Raw genomic sequence first — 26,701 nt, forward strand, 5'->3', positions numbered from 1 at the left:
ACTGTTCCACACTCACATTGTCATGCTTGAAGTAACAGAGCATTCTCAATTCTCTGAAGACCCGTTTGCAAGAGACCAAGTTCTGGAAAACATTGGGCATCTTTTTGAGTGCAACTCGCGACCCATCCCGAGGATCTGTCACAGACCTGCAGGAAGAAAAATATCTTTCCACTTACAATTTACTTTTAGGTGGTCAGAAAGGCTAGACTAGAGGAAGGAGGCAACCATAATGTAATTTTAGAGAGAGGACAAAGATAAATACATTTTAAGATCTTGGAAAACAATTTTACTTTCCCCCTATTTTCTCCCCCGCTCCCATTTCCTTTATTTTACAATGCATTGTTTTTCTCTATTTCTTCTCTAAAATGTGTACGTTTTTTTCCTAAAAATCTCTTTAATAAAAAATATTTTTAAACACCCAATTATGATTTATAGGTAGTCCTTGTTTAGGGACTGTTCGAAGTTACAAAAGCACTGAAAAAAGTTACTTATGACCAATCCTTGCACTTATGAGTGTTGCAACACCCTCATGGTCATGTGATCAAACTTCAGGCACCTGGTAACCAATTTGCATTTACCATGGTTGCAGTGTCCCAGGGTCATGTGGTCATCCCATGCAACCTTCCCAGCTGACTTCTGATAAGCAAAGCCAATGCAGGAAACCAGATTTGCTTAACAGCTCCATAATTCACTTAACAACCAGGACAAAAAAGCTTGAGAAATCAGGTGTTACTCTCCTAACAACCATCTTGATTAGCAATGGAAATCCTGGATCGAATTGGGATTGTAAATACCTGCACTTCCAATCCTTTTCCTGCCTCCACCTTCATCCTTCTCTATCATTATACGGCAGTAAATAACTCACCATACCACACCAAAAGCACCATAACCGATGGGTCGATCTGGTTCTGGGTCCACCATCATCGCATTGCCAAGCGTTGTCTGCTGTTGCTGGGGGGGACCTATCTGTACCCCATTATTGCAATAATATTTCTGGCCCGCACCTAGCCCAGCAGCTAAAGGTGGCTGGATTAACCCCGTCAATGCCCCAAAAACATTGCTACAAAGCTGAGCTTGAAGTGGATGGTTGGGGTCTTGGAAAGCCATCAGACAAATTAGGTGGGTGGAAGAGACACCGATTTTGGACAAGACTGCAAGAGGAGCAAAACAGCCCTCTGGAATTCAGATCAACTGCGGTTTGCAAAAGTGAGATTTGAGGAATATTCAGCAGAAAATACCTGGATTATTAGGGCAAATCTCACCAGCAAAATAAACGCATGCAAAATTGTGTGCTCCAGCAAAGGAGTGTTTTTATACGAGTACAGTAATATTTTTTTCCCTTAAGGTTTTAAAAAAAATCTTAAAAAGAAAAGAGGTATCTTGGCTTATTTTAAATTTACAGCAAAGAGTAAATTATATTTTGGGATAGTTTGATATGGGTTTTTTTTAGGGATTGTGTACACCTTGGCTGAAAGCGGGGGTGACAAAGCAACTGACTATCAGTTCTCTAACCAAATCTCTGATGTGGGGGACATCAGTGAATGATTTCTAAGAAGGTGCGTTTTCGACAGAATGCACAGAAAAAATTGGAATATTGTACTTACATTAAACAAAAAGAGAATGACTAAAGAATAGATGTGAAGGCTCGAAAATCTATAGGAAAAAAGCAGAAATGTTGTATAACATCTTTCTCTTAATAGGTGAGCTTTGTGGAACCACAAGACATTTAAACAGGGTTTCTGGGATTACGTTAATTTAAAAAAATATTGAATAGAGAACAAAGGACTGAGATTTTATCTCACCACATAACCAAAATATGGATGGAAATCCCAGGCTCTACTGAAATATCAAGAGGCCTAAAAAAATTGGGGAATCTTATCCACGGGTCAGGAAATGCAAGCTACAATTAGAGGCTGAGGCGCAAGGGAGGCACTCTCTAGATAAATGGAAGTTTGGGAAGAGCACTTCACGAATTGGAAAATGAGGTCTATTGCCTTTCTAGTGAGGTGTGAAAATGCTGGGTGGGGGGCGCTCACTACAAAATATTAGAAGGGTTTCTGTGACCCAAAAGGCCCAAGGTTGTGAAAATATCCCCTTCCAACGGGATGGAAAACCACGAATGAGGATGTGGTGGAACTACGCAAGAAGAGCTGCCATCTGAACCACACAGCCTTAACTGGCAGGTGCCCTTTGGGGAAAGTTTCTCAACAAACAAAAGGAGGGGGCTTTCCCAATAAAAAAAGTGGGGTGCAGGGAAAGCAGCTATCTTGGCAACCAGCCCTATTAGGCTACAGGAAGCTGTGATCAAATCTGGAGGTATGAAAAAAAAAAAACACCACCCACAACAAGAGGGGCAACAGATTGGAAGAAGGATGCCTGGATAACTGCGGAGGTGAAGTTTAGGGGTTCAGGATCTGCAAAGTGGGGGAGAGAATAAACAGGGTGCAAAGGGAGACCCAAAGGTGCTTTGAGAGGCAGATCTTGGGGTGCTCTCAACTTTTCTTTCCCAGGCAGGCAAAGAGACCCAATCCTCAGCCCAAGAAGGGTCCTAGCGACGGGCCGGCCCCTCTATAGCAGCGGGGGGGAAGGTGGGGGCGCCCATGGTGCGGAAGGGGGTCCTTCCCCCACCCGCCCCCCCGGGTGGGCTTCGCAGCGTCTCAGCAAGGCATGGGGGCGAGGGTGGGGGCGCTGCGGTCGGAGACAAAAGGGGATCCCCGGGACGCAGACGCGCCAAGCACCCGACTTCCCCGGCCAGACGTGCAAACCCCGATCAAGCAGGAGCAGGAAGAGAAACAGCAGCGGCGGCCGAGGCGGCGGCGGCGGCAGGAGAGGCGAAAGCTGGGTGCCTGGCGGGGTCTTTTGTTAGAGGCACCGCGGGTCCATCTTTACGGGCTGGAGGAAGGAAGGAAGGCAGGAAGGCAGGAACCAGGCAGGAAGGAAAAAGCAAGCTGCGTGCGAGGGCAAGCGACGCCGGCGGACCCCATCTACTGGCCGCGGGGAGAGAGGCAGGCGGGCCATGGGTTGCGGGGAGCAGGCGGGAGGAAGCCGGCCCGGGGCGCCAAGGGATTAAAACGGCTCCGAAAGGGAAAAAACCAAGCGGCTTTGCAAATGTGGCCAAACAATACGTGCCTTTAGAACTGGAAAAACAGCTCTAAAGCTTTGAGGTAGGAAAAAAACGTGGGGAAACACGGTTTCTAGATTTGGGGATGAAAGGAGAGGCTGGATTTTTGCAAAGCTGAAGAGGGAGGGAGGTGTTTGCTGATAATTGTTGAAAAGAGGGCCGGGAGCACAGTAACATTTTTTTTTCTTCTGATGAGTAATTCTTTAATAAAAGTTAGTCTTTTTCTCCCTGTTTTTCTTCCTGCGCTTGCCCTTGTTTTGATTTTTCTTGGCATATTTTATATCAGTCTTTGGGCTAGGTGGAAACTTAATAAAAATTTTGCAAAACCAAACTCCCAAAAATAAAAATAAAAAATCCACCTGGCCTGACAAGGAAGAGGAAGGAAAAGTGGACGCAGAGACGAAAGGGGGGGAAAAAAAATTAAGGAGAGGAAAGAAGAGCAAGGAGCGTGGGTTTTTTATTGTTTATTATTGTTTTGCACCAGTTTTATTCGTGGCAAGGATCTTGCTTTGGCGGAGAGGGGAGTGGGGAGGAGTTGGTTAAAACCCACAGGTCTTAAAAGTTGACAAGTTTGAGAAACACCGATCTATTTAATATTTTTATTTGGTTTCTGCTAATAAGCCAAGCACAGAATAAAGGAACAGAATAAAGTTGCCAGATGTAAATGCTAGGCTTGGTTTTAAACCGCAGCTTGCTGAACAAGTCCCAGCACCTCACTACAGGTAGTCCTCAACTTATAACCATTTGTTTAGTGACCGTTGGAAGTTAAAACAGTACTGAAAAAGGTGACTTACAACCTGTCCTCACACTTAAGGACCATTGCAGCAACCCACTGTTATTAAAATTCAGGCACTTGGCAACCAGTATGAATTTAAATGGCTGCAGTATCCCAGGGTCACATAATTACCATTTGCAACCTTGCCAGCCACTTGTGACTGGCAGAGTCAAGGGGAGAAGCTGGGTTCACTTAACGACTGCAGGCTTCATTTAAGAACTGAATGATTTCCTTGTCAAAAGAAATTGGGTGTGATTCACTTAACTGCCTTGTTTAGCAATGGAAGCTTTTGTCCCAATATGGTCATAAAGATTACAAGTAGTTGAGAAAGTTAAGCAATAGGGTTGGCCACCAGTGGTTACCAGTGTATTCACAGATACTTCTATTTACGGATGTTCAGTCTTGTAAAACTAGTTCCTTCAACAACAAAAAAACCTCCCAATGTCCAGACCCACCCTTTCCCTTATGTGAAATTTCTACTTGCGGGGTTTAAAAATAATAATAGATTTCTCAACATTTGTCTGTACAAGTCTGAAGAGTGGCCAACCATTCTTCTCTACAAGCTTCTCACAAAAATTCAGTCTTTTCACCCACACACCAAGTTTGCACCAGGTTGGGGCTAAATCCAGAGAGCTAAATTCAGAGCTGAAATGTCGCTTGCGCATAAATGCAGCACAAATATGCCATGGATGTATCTCATCCTCAGCCCACTGATGTGCCAGGCTTAAATGATCTTACATTGTTTTGTTTTAAAGTCACTTTTTTTTTCATTTAGAGCATGGTTTCCCAACCTTGGCAACTTTGAGATGTGTGGACTTCCAACTCCCAGAATTCCCTAGCCAGCCGTGGGAGCTGAAATCCATGCATCTTAGCATGGTTGCAAAACCCGGCCTTACAGAGCCAGTTTGGTATAGTCATTAAGGCAGACTTCTCCAGGCAATTGCCGGGCATCAATGCTGGTTTTAAAGCATCAATCAATCAATATTTCTCCCTTAAGCCTTTTAAGGATGTGGAAAACATGGTGCACTTCCCTGTTCTTTCATTGCAATATGATGATTTGCAGAGAGTGGGGAAAGCTACTTCCCCACCCACCACCCCTTCACGAAAGAGCAGCCACAGCTGTGGGCTGCTATTTGCCTTAGGAGAAACTAGATATTTGAAAGAACTCTGAGTTTGATATCAAACCAAGCTGGCTTTCATTGGATGGTAAAGTGAGAGAGGTGGTGCTACCATGTTTGGAGAGAGCCAGCTGTCCCAATTTATTATGCAACAGCCTCAAGCCAATGATCAGCTATTTGGTGAGGTTTTCAGGCTTTATGAGGGCTTCCGTCTCTTTTTTTTTTCCAGCAGTTCTCCTTGATTGATAGGTTTGGTCTTCCTGTTGGATGGCTCAGTTGGACAGGCACTGTGATCATCTGTCAAAACTCATCGCTTGCCCAAGCCTTGCTCCTGCCCTGTCTCCCTTTCATTATTCTATTGGCAGATGGTTGGCAATGGCTGGTGGCATTGATTGATTGAATATCTGCCATCAAGTCATTGTCAATGTTTAGCAGCTACATGGGTAGATTTTCTCCGTGATTTTTGCACATACAAAAGAAGATAATGCTGTTCAGTGGCAAATCAAAACAAAGGCTATACAGTACAGGTAGTCCACTACTTACAACAGTTTATTTAGTGATTGTTCAAAGTTACAACAGCACTAAAAAGAGTTATAACCGTGTTTCACACTTAGGGCCATTGCAGTACCCCTCCCCCCCATAGTCATGTGATCAAAATTCAGATGTTTAGCAATTGATTTGTATTTATGACAGGTTTCAGTGTACCTGGGTCATGTGAATTTGTGACCTCCTGACAAGCAAAGTCTGTGGGGAAGCCAGATTTATTTAATAGCCATGTTATTAACTTAGCAGCAGTGATTCTGTTCTGACCCAAACCTTGTTCCAAGGAAACAAACATGAAGGAACAGAATTCGCAAAATCTTTTAATGATTCTTTACGAATTCCGTTCCTTCATGATTAAAAGGCTGTTTCAAACTAATTATCTCTGATAAGAACGAGCCTTGCCAAGGTTGTGCAAGGCTGCCAAGAATACTAGATAAAGTTACTAAGAAATACTTCAAACACAAAGAGTCTCCAAACACCAAACATATATTTCGATATTTCGAACATCCAGAAGGTTTGAGTGCAAAAACTTCTTTGCTTCCTGCAAAGAACTCTGGTTTCTCAGCTGGCTTTTATCTCTTAAGGGAGGGGCCATTACCTTGCAGCCTTATTCCTGAGTCGTCTGTGCTGCTGCAGCTGCTCTTTCCTTCCAGCCCTGCACGCACGCGCACTGGGCACAGGCTCCTCGGGGACTTCTTCATCACGGCTGCCAGCCTCCACAGGCAGCATTCCACTTCCTGATGGTCCTGGCCCCATCCCTGCATCACATGCAGGTCCCTCACCTGACTCCTTACTCTCTGAGACCTCAGTCGTCTGCACTTGCTGCCAGCAAACCACAACAGATTCACTTACCAATTGTGGCACAGAAGTTCGTAAAATGGGGGCAAAATTAACAAATGTTTCACTTGGTAACAATTTTGGGTTCAATTGTGGTCGTAAGTCTACCTGTACAGGAACTCATCAACTTACAACTATTCACTTAGTGACTTTGAAATTACAGTGAAATTGAAAAAAAACTTGAGTTACACCTGATCCTCATACTTATGACCGTATCACTGTCCCCCACAATCACACTTGGCAACTGGCATTATTTATGATCATTGTAGCATCTAAGATGATGTGATTGGCATTTTCAACTTTCCCAGCCAGCTTCCAATAATAAAGTCAATAGGGGAAGCTGGAGCCACTTAACCAATAGCATACTTTGTTTAACAATCATAGTGATTTGTTTAATGACTGCAGGAAAAAAGTCAAGAAATCTTGCACAACTAATTTAATTACTCTCTTGTTTAGGAACAGAAATTCCAGCTCCTTTTTTGGGTCAAGAACAAACTGTAGATCAAAAGTAGGAATTGGAAATAAAAAATAGCAATTGTTATGACAAAATAGTTTTCTGCCAATTCAAACTCAGGAAGTTAACTGAGGAGTGAGATAAAGGTAAAAGGTAAGAGAGCCCCTGAGGATTTAACTTCACTAGTTGTTGCCAACTGTAGGGGGTAGTGCTCATCTCTGTTTCAACACCATTAGTCCAGTGCTGTCTGAAGACGTTTCCATGGTCACCAGCATGACATAACGAACCATTGTTATCTTCCCACCAAAGTGGTACCTATTTATCTATTCACATTTACATGCTTTCGAACTGCTAAGGTTGGCAGGAGCTGGGCAAGAATGGGAGCTCACCCCGTCGCCTGACCCTCGGGTCTCGAACCTGGGTTGCCAGCTCTCCAGCCCACAAGCCCAGCATCTTAACCACTGAGCCACTGCACCGGCCCAAAATGAAGAAAGGCCCCAGATTTCTATAGACTGGATGGGCTATTCTGATCCTGGCATTGTTATACAGAGAGATGTATACAGGTAGCCCTCAACTTACAACAGTTCATTTAGTGACCATTCAAAGTTACAACAGCACTGAACAAAGTGACTTATGACTATGCACAGAAATGGAAAGTCCACCTCAATCCCCACAAAGGATGATGAATGGCTGCGAAAACTGACGGAGTTAGTAGAGGTAGCTAAATTGACTGTTTTGATTAAAGAAAAACACAAATATCTTTATTTCTACCTGAAAGCCACTTCTGGACTTTTGTGCTTGAAATGGGGGAAAAAATTAAACTTAGATTTGGGGTTTCACCGATTCGATAGATTTGGTGTTGTAGAAATGGCTAGTTTATACTATTATGGAAAAGTAAAAAATTGAGGTTAGATATTAATACCTTATTTAATGCAAAAAGGAGTCGGAAGTCAATGCTTCCCCCCCGCCCCCAATTGCCTTTCCCCCACTATCAACTTTTCTTTTCCCTCCCCTAATTTCCCTACTATTTACTTTTGTATTTTCTTTGTATGCCATATTATAAATTAATAAAATTTTAATTACAAAAAACATACTTATGATGGTTGCAGTGTCCTGGGGTTATGTAATAATCTTTTGTGACCATCTGACAAGCAAAGTCAATAGGGAAGCCAAATTCACTTAACTGGGTTACTAACTTACCAACTTCAGTGATTCACTTAACAACTGTGGCAACAAAGATCATAAAATAGGGCAAAACTCAACAAATGTCTCTCTTAACAACAGAAATGTTGGGCTCAATTATGGTCGTAGGCCGAGGACTATATCTGCATAACCCATAAGTTTCTTATTATCTCTGGTGAGAAATGGCATAGCCTGTTCTGTCATTAACAGTTCATTTTGCTAAAATGAGAACTCCAACTTCTGTTTTATTGAACTCACCAGGGCTTAACTTTGTAGTGAATATTTACATGAAATTCCTTTTACTTTATCTTTCATCTTCATCAGTTCTGTTTATACATCTCCATAAAGGAGGAAATCCATCATTAAAGAAGGACAAGAGAAGGCAGTGATTTGCATTAACTTTGCATATATTCATCTATATGCGTCATTGCAAATGTAGAAGTATAAATCATACTGAAATGTGGTACAGGCTCACTCTAGTTTATATTAAAAGCAGCATTTTGATGTGATACATATGGAAGGCTCCAGTGTGCCATTTAATCTAATTTTGGGGGGTAGTTTTCAAATCTTTGAATCTGAAGACATAAACAAGATGCATAATAGCTGTAAAGTCTATCACATGTTTTCTTAACATCTGCAAATCCCCTTTACTTGAGCTAAGCAGAAGAAATTGACTTAGTCACTTGGGAGAGAAACCAAACAGTCTGTTGCACTGTAGAAAGATGCTGCTGGCTTTAAAGAAAACAATACAGCTAGTCCTTGGCTTATAACCATTTGTTTAATGACCAAAGCGCTGAAAAAGTGATTTAGAATCAATCCTCACCTGACCATTTGCAGTATCCCCATGGTTACTTGATCAAAATTAGGGCCCTTGACCACTGACATGCATATTTATGGCCATTATGCGTTCCAGATTGTGTGATCAACATTTGCAACCTTCCAAGCCGAGTTCTTACAAGCAAACAATCATCACTTAACAACCATGTGACTCACATAACAATTGCTGTGATTTGTTTTACCAACCGTGAACAGTAAAATCAGGTTTGAGTCATACAACAATCTCCTTCCTTATTAGCAGTGGAAATTCTGGTCCCAATGGTCATAAATCATGGGCTACTAAATGTACCCATTTCTAAAGACCTTTTCTGGCTCAGGGTCTATCCCACATCCTTTGAGCAAAGCGCTTGAATGTGCAGGTGTTTTTTGTGCAGCCCCAGATGTTCTTCGAGGCCATTTAAAAGCCAACTAGAATTGAGTTTGGGACTGAATTAACCAAGGTGGCCTTGCTTGGTAATCTTCTGTAGGACCAAAAGAGAGTATTGACTCCACTGATCCTGTTTGATCCCTCAGCCTCCTTTGATGAGATCAGTAACCCTATTCTCTTGAATGAACTCCATGATTTAGAGGCTGAGCACTTCAAGGAGTAGCACTGAGTAATCATTCCTCTTCACTGTGAATGACAGCTATGCTGCTTGGAGCCACAAGTTATTAGTTTTGATCCAAAAGCTATTCAGCATCTTTATGAAGTTACTGAGGCAGTCATCAGATGTTTTGAATTCATTTGGTATCAATGCACTGATGACATTCGGTTTTACTTTTCAATAACATCTAATTTTGGAAAAGTTCTACAGGTAGTTTTCATCTTGCAGCCATTTGTTTAGTGGCATACAAGCAGTCCTTACACTTATGATGACCCTCACAGCATCTCTGTAGTCATGTGATCAAAATTGGGGGCCTGGGCAATTGGCATGTACTCACAACAGTTTCAGCATCCCCAGGTTGTGTGATTGTCATTTGCAACCTTCCCAGAGCTCTTCTGACAAGCAAAGGAATGGGGGAAGCCAGACTCTGGCTTAATGACCACATGGTTAACTTAACAATTGCAGTGATTCGCTTAACAACCGTGGCAAAAAAAATGTTCATAAAATCAGGGGCAATTCACTTAAAAACTGCCTTGCTTAGCATTTTATGTTAAATGAGAAAATTGTTAAGTGAGTTTTGCCCCATTTTACAACTTCTTTTGTCGTAAAATGGGGCAAACTTTTGGAGCAACATTTGCTAAGTGAATCAGGGGAGTTCTTAAATTAGTACCATGGTGGTTAAGTGAATCTGGCTTCCAAATTGATTTTGCTTGTCAGTAGGTCGCCAAAGGGGATCACATGAGCCCCCCCAGGACACTGCAACCGTCATAAATATGAGTCAATGGTCAAGCATCCAAATGTAAATCATGTTACCATGGGGATGCTGCAATGGTCATATGTGTGAAAAACAGTCATGAGTCACTTTTTTCAGTGTCATTGTAACTTTGAACAGTCACTAAATGAAGTGTTGTAAGTCAAGGACTATCTGTAACTACCAACACTGATGGTATTGTTGAGGGGCAATTAACAGGGCAAAAGAAGCACTAGTGCGGCCATTTTGTAGGCGATCTATCCTATCTTTTTTGGATATCTCACTAATACTACTACGAATAAAAAAAGGACTATGTGGATGGATAGTACCAGTGGACGGTTGCAAAGTAAGTTGCCACCGACTCGATGGGTGTGGCTTGGTGGGGACGCTTTGCACACACACACTAAATGCACACTTTGTGCACACACACAAGCATTCCAACTCACCTGCTGTAATCCTGCACTCTCCCTATAGCTTCAGCAGCTGACACGTGTCAATCTCCTGTGCTGCGCAAAGCAGCTGCGCTTCAAAAGCAAGGAATAAAGGTCTGCACAAGAGCCTGGGTGGGAGGGTGAGCCCAACAGCAACTCCTCAAAGAGAACCAGTTCGGTCTCCACCAATCTTTGGTGCTACCAGTACGCCAGAACCAGGCTGAACTGGTAGAATACCACCACTGGATAGTTCCCAGGTATGAAAATTGGGAGCAGGAGTCCTAACTGTTCAAATGGGGTTGTCTTCTTTCAGAAACCACAAACACTTGAACTGGAGAAGGTCACAATGTCATTGGAGGCCAGGAGCACCTATTATCTTCAGCTGGCATGTCAGCTGTGACTTTTCCCGGACATAATCTGTTCATGCGTTGGTAGTTCAGTGTACTGTAATGTATTTATTCGGCAGTTGCAAAATGCTGTGCCAACGTCTTTCGATGTGTGTATATGCACAGGCTGCCCCTTAGATTCCAAACTAGGGTCAAAAGTTTGCAGATTTGAGAAGCAGGTTGCCTACAAAGTGGCCAACACCTATCCTTACCTGGCCAATATCCTAGCCAGCATAACTACTGTTGGCTATAAAAACTGAGCAGAGAGGCAGCTGGGGGTGGGGGGGGCATTGATCTGTGGAAGTAAAAGATACTCTTCTCGAGCAGTAGGACTTATAAGGAATACTACTGGAGGAATAAAGGTATAGTAGAGGTAGGAAAGAGTAGAAAAGACCAGTGAGTACTAGTCTTTGAGTATGTATTGGCTAGGAACCTGCTGTTTTGGAGCCCGCTGACTTGGGAATTCTTAAAAGAATCCATGAGGAGATAGTGCTATTACTGGGATATCCAAAAAAGATATGACAGACTAGACTGTCTTCAAAATGAGCTGCTGTTGCACTGCTCCTTGACAGTATTTGACATACAAAAGGATCAAGAGCCAGTCAAATATTGCCGTCACCACTAAAGATTAGAGAATTGCTACATTCAGGGGAATTTGGCTTCATGTGTTTAGATTAGTAGTGCAATCTTTGTATGGAGACTTTCTGTGGAGTGGTGCTTGTGCTCTAGAGCAGTGTTTCTCACCCTTAACAACTTTATGATAGGTGGACTTCAAGTTTCAAATCTGGCTGGGGAATTCTGGGAGTTGAAATCCACCTATCTTAAAGTTGCTAAGGGTGAGAAACACTGCTCTGGAATATTCTCTTACCTCTAATTTGTAAGGTACTTATCATTTTACCTTTCTTCCAGGCCTTCCCTTTATAAATCCTGAATTAAATTGTTTAGTTTTGTTTTTCTCATTTTAGAAAAATGCATGCGAGTTTTCAAAATATAGATATATAAATATACATTTAGGCAGGGGTGGGATTCTGCCAGTTTGGACTAGTTTGGGTGAACCCCTAGCTCCGAAGATCAGCTGGGAGGGAACCGCTTCGCTCCAATGATCATGTGGGCCTACATGCCCACTCCTACGCTGTACTGGCCTTTATCGTCTCAGCTGATCAGCACGGAAGAACGGATTGCCCTTCCTCAACTGTGTTAAAGCGTGCAATCACTGAACCGGTTGTTATACCGACAGCATTCCAGCCCTGCATTTAGACAATGTTCGATCAAAGAAACCAGCTAAGTCAGCCATTCAGGTCAACTATGGGCCTTCTCAGTTTGTTAATAATGGGTAATTACAAAGCATTTTGCCCTTCAAAGCAGTTTATAAGCCCTTCAGCTAGAAAATGGTTTTGAAGAAATACAATTTTTAACAAAGTTGGTCACAAGCAGGGGTGGCATTCTACCAGTTCGCACCTATTTGCTAGAACCGGTTGTTAACATTCTAAGCAGTTCAGAGAATTGGTTGTTACAAGAAATTATTGGCCTAATCCTGTAAGGAAGGCAGAAAGGAAACATTCTGGTGTTGCTTACAGAAACCGCCTCTCTGTTAACCCTTATCACATTCTTGGCAGGACTAGACTTCCTGTCTCAGGAACTTTTCTGGTGTTTTCTTTCCCTCTTTTGCTGGTACTTTGCTTGTGTGGAGTGACCATTCAAAGTTACAATGGCACTGGAAAAAGTGACTTATGACCATTTTTCACACTTACGACTGTTGCAGCATCCCCACAGTCATGAGTGGCCAGGTGAGGAGATGCGTGCCTCGATGTGAGGGATATTGAGTTGGTCACGCCCAGCCAATAACCTGACCACCAAGCCATGCCCACCAACCAAGCCACGCCTACAGAACCGGTTGTTAAAAATTTTGAATCCCACTCCTGGTCACAAGGACATCCTTATCCTAGAAGTCATTCAAAACCCAGCTGGGGCCACCAGAGCAGGCAGTCAGGAAAGAGAGAGAGGGTTCATTGGGTGACTTCCAGGAAAATGGCAACCCAAGAAATCTATAACAAATTATGATATTGACACAGCAGGCCTGTTCTCAAGATAAGGTGATTCATATGGTGCCTCGGAAACAGTATAAAACAGTTTGAAAGTCCCCTTAGGAGGCTCTGCAAGAGATAGTCACAGATCTCCAAGCCTGGGACTGTGTTGGCCGCAATGTAAGTAAGAAATGGAGCAAGGATTTTTTTTTTTCCTATTTAATACAGGGGTCCTCAAACTTGGCAATTTTAAGACTTGTGGACTTCAACTTCCAGCTGGCTGGAGAATTCTGTTGAAGTCCACAAGTCTTAAAGATGCCAAGTTTGGAGACCTCTGATTTAATATAACAAAAGATCTATTCTCACCAATCTAGGTGACAAGTTTATACGCTGTCCCTACTCTGAGTTTCTAAGAGTTGCTTCAATGGTAGAGGGAGCTGGATGGTTTCTAAATGTAATAAAATATTTAATAGGGGAGAAGCTTCTTAAATCTTGAATGTTGTGCTGATGCAGGTGATCCATAAGCGGTCTTTATATCCCAGTAGCTTTAGAGTTCTTTTTAGCAGCCGTCTTCTGGAAAGAGAAGGTCAATCTGGGATTTGTAGAAAGAATGTTAGAAGTGGATTTCAAGGCCCTGCCATTAAGCCCCATTCCTCTGCAAAAATTGGGGCATGAGGAATATTGAGGCTTCCGTGTCCAATGTTTAACCTTGGGTCACCCCATGGAGGCAGAGGTGGGATGCTACCAGTTTGCCCCAGTTCTATAGAACCGGTAGCTCTGAAGAGCAGCAGACATCGAACCGGTTTGGTGTCTGCTGCTCTGTTTGGCCCAGCCGCCTGCCGGGCTCTTGGCTGTCTTTTATTTCCTGCTTTTTCAACCTCAGCTGCTTTGCGCGGCACAGTTGAGGTTGAAAAGGCAGGAAAGAAGAGGAGTTTGAAACGCTGCTTGTCAGCTGTCCAGACGGCACAGCTGAGGTTTTTGGGAAATGGTCTACACACACGCGCAAAATACACTCTCACCAGGGATGGGATTCTATCTGCTGGAAAAACGGCAAATCGTGCCACTGGCTGGCTCCACCTCACCCCACCCATTCACTTCTTAGCTGGCATGCGCACCATGAAACTTTCCTGCTAAGTTGCTATTTTTCCTTTTTTTCCCCCGACCATCAGCTCTTTCTACTGTGCCGGGAGATTTAGATTAGCTAGAAAGCAGGAAATCGTTGGATTTCTTGCTTTCTAGTTAATCTGAAAGCAGAGCTGAACCTTCCTTAGGACTGAAGCTTCTATTTTACAGTGCAGACTCAGGTAACCGATTGCAAAAAGATAGATCTCTGAATTAATCTGTGATTCTGTGAGCAACTCAATCTGCCTGCCTGCTTTGCCTGATTTTGGGTAAAAGTTGCTCGTTTTTTTATAAAAAAATCAATATTTACATAAATATTTATTATATTTACATATTAGCCATGCCCAGCCAGTCACATGACCACCAAGCCATGCCCAGTCAGCAAGACACGCCCAACCAGTCACATGACCACCAAGCCACACCCACAAATTAGGTCACATCCACAGAACTGGTTGTTAAGATATTTGAATCCCATCCCTGCATGGAGGTATTGCAAAAAATACAATGAGCAGATCAGAAGTATGGCTGCTACTATGGGAAGAAGAGCAATGTCGCAATATACAGGCCATCCTTGACTTACAACCACAACTGGGAGCAGAATTTCCATTGCTAAGTAAGTGAGTCACATCCAATTTTATGATTATTATTTTTTTGGCCATAGTTAAATGAACCAATGAAGTTGTAAAGTGAATCACATGATCACTAAGCAAATCTGGCTTCCCCCACTGACTTGTGACCCCCTTGTCACAAGCCAGCTGGGAAGGTCGTAAATGGCGATCATGTGACCCCACGATGCTGCATCTGGGATAAATACATGTTTGTTGCCAAGTGCCCGGATTTTGATTACATGACCAGAGGGTGCTGTGAGGGTTGTAAGTGTGAGGAATGGCTGTAAGTCACTTTTTCCAGGATTGCTGTAACTTTGACCTGTGGGGCTCAAAGTGGTTAGAATGCAGCATTGCAGGCTAATTCTGCCCACTACCAGGAGTTCGATCCTGACTGGCTCAAGGTTAACTCAGCCTTCCATCCTTCCCATGCCAGTAAAATGAGGAGCCAGTTTGTTCAGGGCAATGTGCTGACTCTGTAAACCGGTTAGCAAGTACAGTAAAGCACTATGAAGCTGTGTATAAGTCTAAGCGCTATTGCTATTTGTTGAATGAATGGTTGTAGATTTAGGACTACCTGTAATAACAAAAATAATGTAATTTATTGATTTTATACACAATTGTCTTTCTAGGAAGCATTGTTTCATCATCATCTTCCTCCTGTCGTGTGGCATCACTCTCCATGCAGGTAAATTCAAGGAAAGGCTGTTCCACAGTGAGTGGAGCTATTTCCACTACTTTACCACAGCTCAACCCCTTCTTCCTCCCCTCCATTATTTCAGAGAATGCTCGGACTTCCTCCTATTCTGGCCCGTATGGGGAGTCATATGGAAATCGCTTTTCTCATTCTGGGTACCAACTCGAGGGGCCCATAACGGCCTTAAGGGTCCGGATTAACCGTAATTTCATTGTGGGGTAAGTACATAAATGGCTGAGTGGACTGTGGTTCAGGATTATGCATGTCAAGGAAGGAAAACATGCTCAGGTTGATGGAACCGAAAAGATCCTGTGTCAGCACAACTTTGTGGGGAAGCAGATCAGATCTGTTTGTTTGTTTGTTTGTTTAATTTCTAGAGCTCTCCATTTCAATGATTCTGGGTGACTTACAATTCCAGAATTAATAAAACAATTAAAACGAAGGCATTTTGTAATCCAAACATCCAACATAAATATAAACAGAAGCCTATTTTTTTACTTATTCCATTTCTATAGCACCCATCTCAGTCAAAGACTGGGCAGCCTATATTTTCAAAACAATAAAAATAATTAAAACAACCAGTCCCATTTTAGGTTGCAGCTATCTATTTTTACTATAAAACATAGAATTGTGGTATGAATGGTTAAAGAAAAGGTAATATTTGACAACTGGATAAGTTATGAAATTATGGAAGACCTGTGTTTAATTATAAAATATTCTGTTAAATTAAAACATTAAAAGAACGAGGAAGGTACTGTAACAAAACTATAAGTTCCATAAAATCTAAAATGTACCATATTTTTCAGACTATATGTCCAGAAGCACTCTGCAGGCTAAAAACGAAGGCCAAAAACGGGCCCATTTTTGGCCTGCAGCGTGCTTCTCGACGCTGGGGAGGGCAAAAACGGGATGCATGGAGGCTTTGGGAGGCCAAAAGTGGGCCTGTATTTGCTCTATAAGACGCACAGACATTTTTATCCACTTTGGGGGTGTGGTTATAGTCCAAAAGATATGGTACTGTGTATATATAGGGATAGCTCAAGGAAGGGGTCAAAGAGGTTAAAATGGCAGTAATGACTGTGTGACCAGAGTCCCCCCCCCGATTTTTAACGTGTTGCCTACACAACACATATAAAAAGAGGAAGGATTTCAATTACACCATTGTGTACAGGATGTGTGCACAAACAAATGTCAACATAAGGATATTTGCTCATTACAGATCTTTTCTGTCCATATAGAAGAGAGAAGAGTTTTGGGGTAACTTTTGTTTTCCTTCAGTTTGATTGTGACTCCCTTTCAGATTTTAGAAATTTCCTGAATCGGTTGAATGGACAATTGTTAAAAATTGTGTTTGACAGAATTCCAATTTTTGGATGTTCATGTTAATAGCCCTGGAATCAGTCTTGCACACAGCAGAGTAATGATTAAACCTTGATTATGAAAATGTTGCTTATCAATTATTTGACTTATGTGCCATTATATTGATGTGATTCATGGTGACCCCATAAGACCCCATTTCTTCATGATGTTCTAACCCAACATTCAGATTCAGGACTTCCAACAGTGGATTCATTTCGGCTGTAATTAAGTGGTCTACCTTGCTACTGGTTATCCTTTTCTTCTCTTTCCTTCCAGAGTTATTGTACTTAAATCCCTTTTTTCTCTCACTGATCGTTGGTGAACCCAGAGAGATAACAGGCTATGGCATATTAAAAACCTTGGTGCTGGATCTGAAATTGAATTACTGCTTGTTATCAAATTCAACTTTGAAATGGGATACTCAGTCTTAGTATTTTAAGAAAATCTATATGGCCACCAAACTCAGTGATTCTGAGGAGCTTGCAAAGATGAAAGGCCAATATAAAAATAATAAAAAGCAATAATCTCCTACACTCCCCCCAAGTGACAACAATCAAATAAGACACTTGACGGGCTCCATCCCACTTTAGGGTCCCCAGGCCTATTGGCAAAACCTTGTCTTCAGGGCCTACTGAAAAAATGTTAAAGTGTGGGTCAATCTTATCCCCACAGCAGAGGTGGTATTCAGCAAGTTCTGACCAGTTCTGAAGAACTGTTAGCGGAAATTTTGAGGAGTTCGGAGAAGCGGCAAATGCCACCTCTGACTGGCCCTGCCCCCATCTATTCTCTGGGACTCCCGAGTCCCAGCCCGATCGGGTGGGTCTTCTTTGGTTGACCTGCCCAGGAGAACAGACCTGGAAAGCAGGTTAATGGGGTGGGGAGGGAATGGAGATTTTACAGTATCCTTCCCCTGCCATGCCCACCAAGCCATGCCCACAGAACCAGTCGTAAAAATTTTTGAATCCCACCACAGAGATGAGCCACCAGGAGAAGCCCCTTCTTCTCAGTCTTGCTAAAAGGATCTCCTTAGGAGAGGGGACCTGTAGCATTCCCTGTTTGCCTGCTGTGATGGGTTGGATAGATGTGACTGGGAAAAGACAGTCCTTCAAATAATGTGGTACAAAACCATTGTTATTATTCCTTTTGTTAGATTTGATCCAGTGTCTTATCCCAAAGATACTATAGTGTGTATAAGTGTTTCCCAAGCTTGACAACTTGAAGAATTCACTTATCTTCAACTTGCCAAGCTTGAGAAACACTCATCTAAATTCTTTTGTGGTTTCATTTTGAATTGTTAGTGGCTGTTCTTCCAATCCATGTTTTTTCACATGACAGGGTTACTATAGGATTACTTAACCAGAAATGAATAGCCTATGTGGTTTAGTATGCCAGCAAACACACTTTCAGAGAAAGGTTTCTAACAGTCCAGAGATAATTTCTACACTTGTTGGAAATAAACAGTGTTCCCAATGTAGGTTTAGTCATCATTAAGCCAGTTCACTCTTTAACAGTGTAGGTGTAATTAAGTCCAAACAAAAGCTTCATTGTGCAGTTGTCTTCATATTATTTGCAGAATTTTAAGAGGAGTTATTTCAAAGATATCCTCAATTTCTAACCTTCCTCATTGTTCATTTCCTCATTGTTCTTTTCTTTGAGAAACGAAGGGAATGAAGAAGCCTTTATATGATTCTAGTCTAATCTAAACTCATACTTCACAGATTGAAACTGGTCCAAGAGAACCAAGATCCTATTTATTTATTCTAGCCTTCAGGTCCGTTATGGAAAGCAGTGGAGCAACTATGTTGGTGGCACTTCAGGAGATCTGGAGGAAATCTTCCTGTTCCCAAGGGAGTCCATCATCCAAGTATCTGGGAAATATAGCAGCTATATCCGCAAATTAGTCTTCGTCACTGATGAGGGGCGCTACTTTTCTTTCGGCAAGGATTATGGCTCCAGTTTCAATGGGGCCCCGCTGTTCCCAAACACTGTCCTGCGATTCTTCAGTGGCCATTACAGTTCCGTCATTTCCTCCATTGGATTCCACTGGGATAAATATCCTGGCGGTTGTAGCACTTGTAAAGATGGAGTCCAGGAACAAGAGAACAAAGAAAGAGTAGAGTAGAAGGCAGCAGAAAGCCTTCCCTGCTATCAGTGAGGTCCGTGTAATAAGTTCCTTCAGCATCCAACTAGTCTCACATGCCCTGTTGCCAATTATCTGTCTCTCTACAGATGCCTACTAAAAGAGTAAACCAAACTAAACCTAAGCAACTTTTTCTTCCAACAAGTTTCCCACCCTTCCTTTATCATGAAAAGGAAGCGAAAGAAAAGCTACCACCACCTGATCTGGCCTGCACATTGCTTGGGAGCTGTTCTTCCCACAAAGGACCAACTGTCAACACTGTGGCTAATAAAAGGCAATCTGGAAACAAAGAGTCATTGTTTTTCTTTACCGGTTGTCTACCCTTGAAGCCAGTGCCACCACTCTGCTGAAATAATGTAGGAATTTCTTACAACCTAATTTTTCAACATTTAGGTATGCATTGCATACTGAATTCACATAACAGGAGAAATAGAGCAATGGTTAAATGCAACAGCTATGAACTTCTATTCTGGTCTCAGCCATAGCCTTCCTGTTTGATCCTAAGCAAACTGATATATGACCCTTTAGCCTTCCTGATATAAATGAAAGTACAAAAATGATGCTGGTTTTCTAAAACCATTGAGAAGATGAATAAGTTAATGCACAGAACCCAAGCCTTGGCTTATTTCAACCAAAATTTTTGGCTGAACAAAGGCTGTGTTGACATACAGGTAGTGCTTGACTTATGACCAGGCCAGAATTTGTATTGCTAAGCAAGGGGGTTGTTAAGTCATGCTCAATCTTATGACCTGTTTTGGCCATGGTTGTTAAGTGAATCACATAGTTGTTAAACAAATCACATGGTTGTTAAGCAAATCCAGATTTCCACATTGACATTGCTTATCAGTAGACAGTTGGGGAGGTCACAGATGGAAATCACATGGCCCTGGAAACATCGTAAGTACATGCCAGTTTCCAATTGCCAAATTTTGATCATGTGTCAGGATGCTATGACGGTCAAAAGTGCAAGGACCAGTTATAACTCACATTTTCAATGCCGCTGTAACTTCAAATGCTCACTAAATAAGCCGAGGGCTACCTGTATATGAGTCAAAATTCAAGACATCATGTTTTGTATTGGTGTTATGTACGAAACCCAGCCATACACTTTAAAAAAAATAAACGATGCTGGATGGGATGGAGGTTATTTTGTGTGGAGGGACCCTCAAAAAAGTCAAAACAGTATTCATGACTGTCTGGATTAACTTCCTGCCCCCCCCTTTTTTTTAAAGTGCATAAAATGCATGGCTCACATAAATAACAAATAGTCTCAGACATAAGATGTGAGACAAGTTAAGGACTGCAAGTAATGGACTCTCCAGGCTGTGATTCCCATTGCATAGCGACACCAGCAGCAGATCCACTCTCTAGAATAGAATAGAATAGAATAGAATAGAATAGAATAGAATAGAATAGAATAGAATAGAATAAACAGAGTTGGAAGGGACCTTGGAGGTTTTCTAGTCCACCCCCTACTCAAATAGGAAACCCTACCATATACCATTTCAGACAAATGGTTGTCCAATCTTTTCTTAAAAACCTCCAGTGATGGAGCGCCCACAGCTTCTGAAGGCAAGCCGTTCCACTGGTTAATTGTTCTTGTTAGGAAATTTCTTCTTGGTTCTAGGTTGCTTCTCTCCCTGATTTGTTTCCATCAATTGCTTCTTGACTTGCCTTCATGTGCTTTGGAGGATAGGTTGAAAGACCTCTTCTTTGTGACAGCCCCTGAGATATAGGAACAATGCTATCATGTCACCCCTAGACCTTCATTTCATTAAACTAGACATACCCAGTTCCTGCAACTGTTCCTCATATGTTTAAGAAGAAGCCTACATAAATGCCCAAGTAGCATTTTCCAAAGGACAGGAAAAGTATTATGAAGGAAGATTACCATAGAGAAGGCAAGTGTCTAGGCACTCCAGCAGCCCAGATCAAATGGCCAATTCAGGACAATGGCCAGCCAGTGGAGGGGAGAGGACACATCTGCAGCAATCTCAATAGAAACTTTTATCTGCAGCTGTGCATAGGCTTCAATGCATATTTATCCTGCCAAAGGATTGATGGGTAACTATAGGTTGCGAGTGGTTGGAAATGGGCTGATCCACACATCTGCCAAATCTCAACTATGCATTGTGTGAGGTGCGTGTCCTGCATGCTCATTGGTTGACATCTTCTACATTTTGTGTGCTTTGTTGTCTGAGCATCCTACTGCCAGAACGTTAACATTCGCAGAAGTATAATTGCAACAGCTATGCAACCACCCCCAAACAACTAACACATTTTCCCCGTCGTGCAGTGATGCAGAAGTCTAAATCAAGCCTAAGGCACCAGGCTAGGCTAGAGGCCAGGAGACAGTAAGTTCTAGACCCACCTCAGGCATAAAAGTTGGCTGGATAACTTTGGTCCAATCACCAGGAGACTGTGAGTTCTACTCCCACCTTAGGCAGATTGGAAAGTAGTCAGATATCTGTTTTCCATTTTTCAGGGTTTGGAAGTATAAATTTTATGGCCCTCAGAGTTCCTCTGGGAGGAGCCAAATTTGTTAGCTTTCCTTGGGTTTGTTTTTTTAGGATGGGGTGAATAGTTAAAATGGAACAGATACTGAATATTGGTACCAGAGTTTGCTTTTCATTAGACATTTGCAAGAAGACTATGAGTTCTAATCTAGGGCATGAAACACTGACTGGGTGACTTGGGGCCAGTGATTCTTCTGAGCCCTACCCACCTAACAGGGTTGTTGTTGTGAGGAAAATAGGAGGAGGAAGGTGTATTGGATATGTTCACTGCCTCGAGTTATTTATTAAAACAATGAATCCAGGATTTAAATAAATAAGTAAAAACTTTGCAAACCCACTCTCCTGAACTTGTCTTCACTTATATCCATGTTGGCGAACCTATGCCATGCGTGCTGGAAGTGGCATGCTGAGCCATTTCCCCCAGCACATGAGAGGTCGCCCAGAAGAGCCCCACTGCACATGCACATACTCGCCACCACCTGACAGCTGATTGTTGGGTATCTGGCGTGCATGCGCAGAGGGCGGAGGGGGGTGCGCGAGAGATGCACAAGCATGTGCAGGGATGCACTGCACATGAGGAGGGGGTCGTGCATGCAGGGGCATGGCCAACACGCATTGCCTTCTGGGTGGTGGCACGCAAGCGTGTGCACAATTATTGGCACGGGAGCCAAAAAAGGTTAGCCACCACTGACTTCTATCATCAGTGAAGAATTGCATATCGAGGTAGGATTCTACCGATTTGGACCAATTTGAGTGAACCAGATGTTAAAGTTACAGCTGGTTCACTGAACTGATATTTCAACTGGCCAGCTGGCTCCACTCCTCCCACCCCACCCCTCCCAGGACTCTCCCGGCAGCCCATTTTCAATGGAGGGTCTGCATGGAGACTCTGTGAGGGGGAAAAATGGGCCTTCTAGAAGTCCGGAAAAGGGCCTGTTTCTGGCTTCCAGAACCCAGGGGAGGCCATTTTCACCCTCCCAGAGGCCCGAGGGAGATCTCTGGACCCTTGGGAGGGCAAAAAACAGCCTTCCCGGAAAAACCGGAAGTGGAAAAACGGGCCTATTTCCGGCTTCTGGTGAGCCTCCAGAGGCCGGGGGAGGCTGTTGATTGCTCTCCCAGAGGCCTGTGGGAGGGTGAAAACATCCTCTCCTGGGCTCTGGAGGCCCACCAGAAGCCAGAAACAGGAATTCTGGGAGTTGAAGTCCACATGTCTTAAAGTTGCCAAGTTTGGAGACCTCTGAGCTAAGCTATATGAAAAGTCAGCAGCTAGCACAACCTCATCAGGTGACTTCCATGATCCAGGAGGACCTGATCCAAATTCTCTGCTTGAAACCACAGCCCTGGCAGTCTGCTATATGAGACATTTCAGAACAGCAGAAGAAGCAGAAAATCATTCTTCCCCTATGTATGTCTCAACTCAGCAAGTAGAGACAATGAAAGCTTTGATTTTATTAGAAACCATCCATTTAGTGTTGACTTTTAGTGTCCATAGAGATATTTTCCAGGATGTAGATCTCTAGATCTTCCAACAGGGTTCCAATCACCACAATAACAGAGTCCTTATAATTTATTGCTGGCCGCTGAAACCTTTTCTTTCCTCCATTCAATGTTCCCAGCATGATGGACTTCTCCAGAGAATTAGGTCTTTGCATAATCTGTTCAAAATACAGCATGGTAATTTGATCCTGGTCATTTGTGCTTTGAGGGAGAATTCTGGATTGATTTGTTCAATAATCTCTTTGTTTATTTTCTAAACTGAACTTGAGAGTGGCACTCTCAAGAATCTTCTCCAGCATCAAATTTCAAAAGCATCAATATTTTTACTATCTTACTCTTCCATACTGTTTCTATCTTGCTTCTCTAAAGTCTAACTTTCACTTCTGTAGAGAGTCACAGGGAAAAGTATTGCCTGAAGGATTCTGGTCTTCATGTATTTTTATTTATAATATTTTTATTTATTTCTTGTATCCCACCTTTATCATTTTTATAAACAACTCAAAACAGTGAACATCTCCTTCCCCCTCCTATTTCCCCCACAACAACAACCCTGTAACGACTGACCCAAAGTTACTCATCAGCTTTCATACCTAAAGCGAGACTAGAACTCACAGTCTGCTAGTGATTGACCCAAAGCCACCTAGCTGGCTATCATGCCTAAGGTGGGACTAGAATTCACAGTCTCCTAATGATTGACCCAAAGTTACCTAGTCGGCTTTCATGCTTAAGGCAGGACTAGAACTTATAGTCTCCTAGTGATTGGCCTGAAGTCACCCAGCCTGCTTTCATGACTAAGGCAGGACTTGAACTCACCATCTTCTGGTTTCTAGCCTGGTTCCTTAACCACTAACCAAACTGACTCTATAGCTATAGACCCATCACAGCATCTGAATGTCATTTCCAAGACTTTCATGACTGCCCTACTGAGTGCTAGTCTGTATCTGCTGGTTCTTTGGATAGTTGATTCCCAAAGTCAGAAACTATCCTGAATTTCTAATTTCTGGTACTGCTATTCATTATCCATTCCATTTTGGCTATTCACCCATGAAGGAGGAGGAGGAGGAGGAGGAGGAGGAGGAGGAGGAGGAGGAGGAGGAGGAGGAGAAGGAGAAGGAGGAGGAGGAGGAGAAGAAGAAGAAGAAGAAGAAGAAGAAGAAGAAGAAGAAGAAGAAGAAGAAGAAGAAGAAGAAGAAGAAGAAGAAGAAGAAGAAGAAGAAGAAGAAGAAGAAGAAGAAGAAGAAGAAACAACAACAACAACAACAACAACAACAACAACTTTGGCTCCTCCAAAAAAGTACTCTGAAGAACATAAAAGTTGCACCTCCATACCCTTCAAAATCGAAAGCAGATATTTGACTGCTTTCCAATGTTTTTTATTGCTTAATGTTGCCAGCTTTTGAGAGATTCCTACCAGGACAGGGTTAATTAGATGTTAAGGTAGGCGTTGTTTGCTTCAGCAGGTTACCAAGAGAGAGAAAAGGTTTATAATATTTTGATGCCCACCTTGAATTCCTGCCCTCTGCTTTTTTTAATTGATTCCTTTGATACCAACATCCATCAACAAATTGGAAGTTTTCAAGGTGTGAAACAGCCTCCGCGAGCAGGGCTCTCTCTTTGCAAGAATGCCTCTGGATCCCACATGTTCTCCGTGCACAATCTTGAAAAATAAACATCAGATAGCTGCAACCTAGAACTTTTCTAGAAAGATTGATCATCTACCCTGCAAAAATAAATAAATGGGAAACTTCTTGAGAGTGAATCTGGTGGGCAGTAACCACAACATTATGTCTTTTCAGTGAATGGATGTGAATAGTGCAGCAAAACTTTCTTTTAACAAACAAATGGGAAGGGAGCAGTGGTGGGATTCAAATTTTTTTACTACTGGTTCTGTGGGCGTGGCTTGGTGGGCGTGGCAGTGGAAGGATACTGTAAAATCTCCAGTCAGAGGCGGGATTTGCCGGTTCTCTGAACTATTCAAAATGTCCACTATTGCTTCTCCAGAACTGGTCAGAACTTGCTGAATACCAACTCTGGCGGGGAGGTTTGTCTGCTATTAACAAAAGTCTGTTAAACTGAAGAGTGCTTATCCACACTTTCCAAATTGGAAGATTTTTGGCACTAACAATCAACAGTAGCCCATGAAAGGCGTGCTTCTCTATGAATTTTTTTAAAATTGAAATTATCAACATAGTTTCTTTTTAAAAAAACACAATAATTTCAAACATACTTTTGAGCAGAAAATATTACAGGTAGTCCTCGACTTACAACAATTCATTTAGTGACTGTTCAAAGTTCCAACGGCATTGAAAGAAGTGACATGACCATTTTTCACTCTTATGGCTATTGCAGCATCCCCTTGGTCACGTGATCAAAATTCAGGTGCTTGGCAAGTGGTTCATATTTATGACCCTTGCTGTGTCCCAAGATCTTGTGATCCCCTTTTGCGACATTCTGACAAGCCAAGTCCAAGGGGAAGTCAGATTCACTTAACAGCCGTGTGACTAACTTAACAATTGCAGTGATTCACTTAACAACTGTGGCAAGAAGGGTCATAAAATGGGGTAAAACTGACTTAACAAATGTTTCACTTAACAACATAAATGTTGGGCTCAATTGTGGTTGTAAGTCAAAAACTACCTGGTGTTGGTTACATGAGAACAATCCATGGAATTGCAAAGATTCTAACTTGAAACCATGCCCCTTTAAAAATGAAATTATAAAACATATGATTTTGATTTTTAATTAATTTGGGCTACAAATATTAATAATAATAATCTTTATGGACTGAATTATTATTTTTCTTTGTTTACACACTTCCATCCTGTGGCCATCAAGATGTTAACTTCCTAGCAGCTAAAATCCCTATGAAAAAGTAATGTTGCACTCTGAACATTTTGTACATGCTGGAAAATTGAAGTATAACAATGGTGTAACCAGCCAGCAACTAAACAGAGTGATTTGTGATAAAGAATGCTCACATAACCTGGGAAAATAAAATCTTTTGCAGGGCTGACTGGAAGGATTGAGAGGGGTTTGTCAATAAAGCTGCAAGCAGAGATTTCCATGCAGGAAATCTGAGTCAAAAGCTTCTGCTAATAGGAATATTTTCCCGTTCTTTATTCATCACCCCCTGAGTGCCAGGCAGTGAGCTTGTCTTTCTCATGTAACAATATCATGACCTAGAAATAAGTGGCGAATAGCTCTTCAGTCTTCTCCCAATCTGACACTTTCTAAGTGCTTAAAATCAGCGTATAGGTAGTCCTCAACTTACAATCATAATTAGAATCTGAATTTACGTGGAAAAGCAAGGCAGTTGGTAAATTGAGTTACACCCAATTCCATGCCCCCTTTTTGAACCACAGTTGTTAATCAAATCACTCCCGTTGTTAAATGAATCTTGCAAATGTGAAGCAAATCTGGCTCCACCCATTGACTTTGCTTGTCGGAAGCTGGCTGGGAAGACCACAAAAGTCACATGACCCTGTGACAGTATAACTGCTTTAAAAGCCTGTTGTTTGCTAAGCAATACAGGAATAAAATACAGTCCGGTTCAAACCCAGGAGAAAGATGCTGGAAATAAAATGGAGGCTGGCTGGTTGAAAAGAAGGTTTCTGTTTATTTGGTTTCCAAAAACTTCAGTGACAGCAACACTGTTTCTGGGGTGGCTGACCAAATGGCTGAATGACTGGATTGATGTTTATAGGATTCTGAGGTTTTCTGTT

General features: G+C 42.3%; 2 protein-coding genes across 2 annotated transcripts in view; one reads left to right on the top strand and one right to left on the bottom strand.

The window, feature by feature from the left end:
• Positions 1-2,938, bottom strand: part of LOC113443577 (serine/threonine-protein kinase NLK2-like) — a 15,441-nt gene extending 12,503 nt beyond the window's left edge. Inside the window, exons 1-2 of the mRNA XM_026711904.2 lie at positions 866-2,938; positions 17-146 (exon numbers count right to left, since the gene is read on the bottom strand). Of these exons, the coding sequence (XP_026567689.2) occupies positions 17-146; positions 866-1,107 (372 nt within the window). The 5' untranslated portion in view covers positions 1,108-2,938. The remainder of the gene's footprint in view (positions 1-16; positions 147-865) is intronic.
• ZG16 (zymogen granule protein 16) lies at positions 2,668-19,249 on the top strand. Its single transcript, XM_087917118.1, has 4 exons — positions 2,668-2,861; positions 15,403-15,458; positions 15,553-15,685; positions 18,591-19,249. The coding sequence occupies exons 1-4, from the start codon at positions 2,668-2,670 to the stop codon at positions 18,946-18,948; spliced, it is 741 nt and encodes a 246-aa protein (XP_087773244.1). The 3' UTR covers positions 18,949-19,249.
• Positions 19,250-26,701: the final 7,452 nt, after the last annotated feature.

Source organism: Pseudonaja textilis, chromosome Z, assembly GCF_049901715.1.
Source record: "Pseudonaja textilis isolate UNSWEBS1 chromosome Z, rPseTex1.2, whole genome shotgun sequence".
Taxonomy (NCBI): domain Eukaryota; kingdom Metazoa; phylum Chordata; class Lepidosauria; order Squamata; family Elapidae; genus Pseudonaja; species Pseudonaja textilis.

Bases quoted from the DNA above. Each gene is read 5' to 3' on its own strand.
- ZG16 (XM_087917118.1), top strand. From the start codon at position 2,668: ATGGGGGCGAGGGTGGGGGCGCTGCGGTCGGAGACAAAAGGGGATCCC. The intron at 2,862-15,402 runs GTTAGAGGCACC...TTGTCTTTCTAG, and splicing joins GGTGCCTGGCGGGGTCTTTT to GAAGCATTGTTTCATCATCA. The intron at 15,686-18,590 runs GTAAGTACATAA...TATTTATTCTAG, and splicing joins AACCGTAATTTCATTGTGGG to CCTTCAGGTCCGTTATGGAA.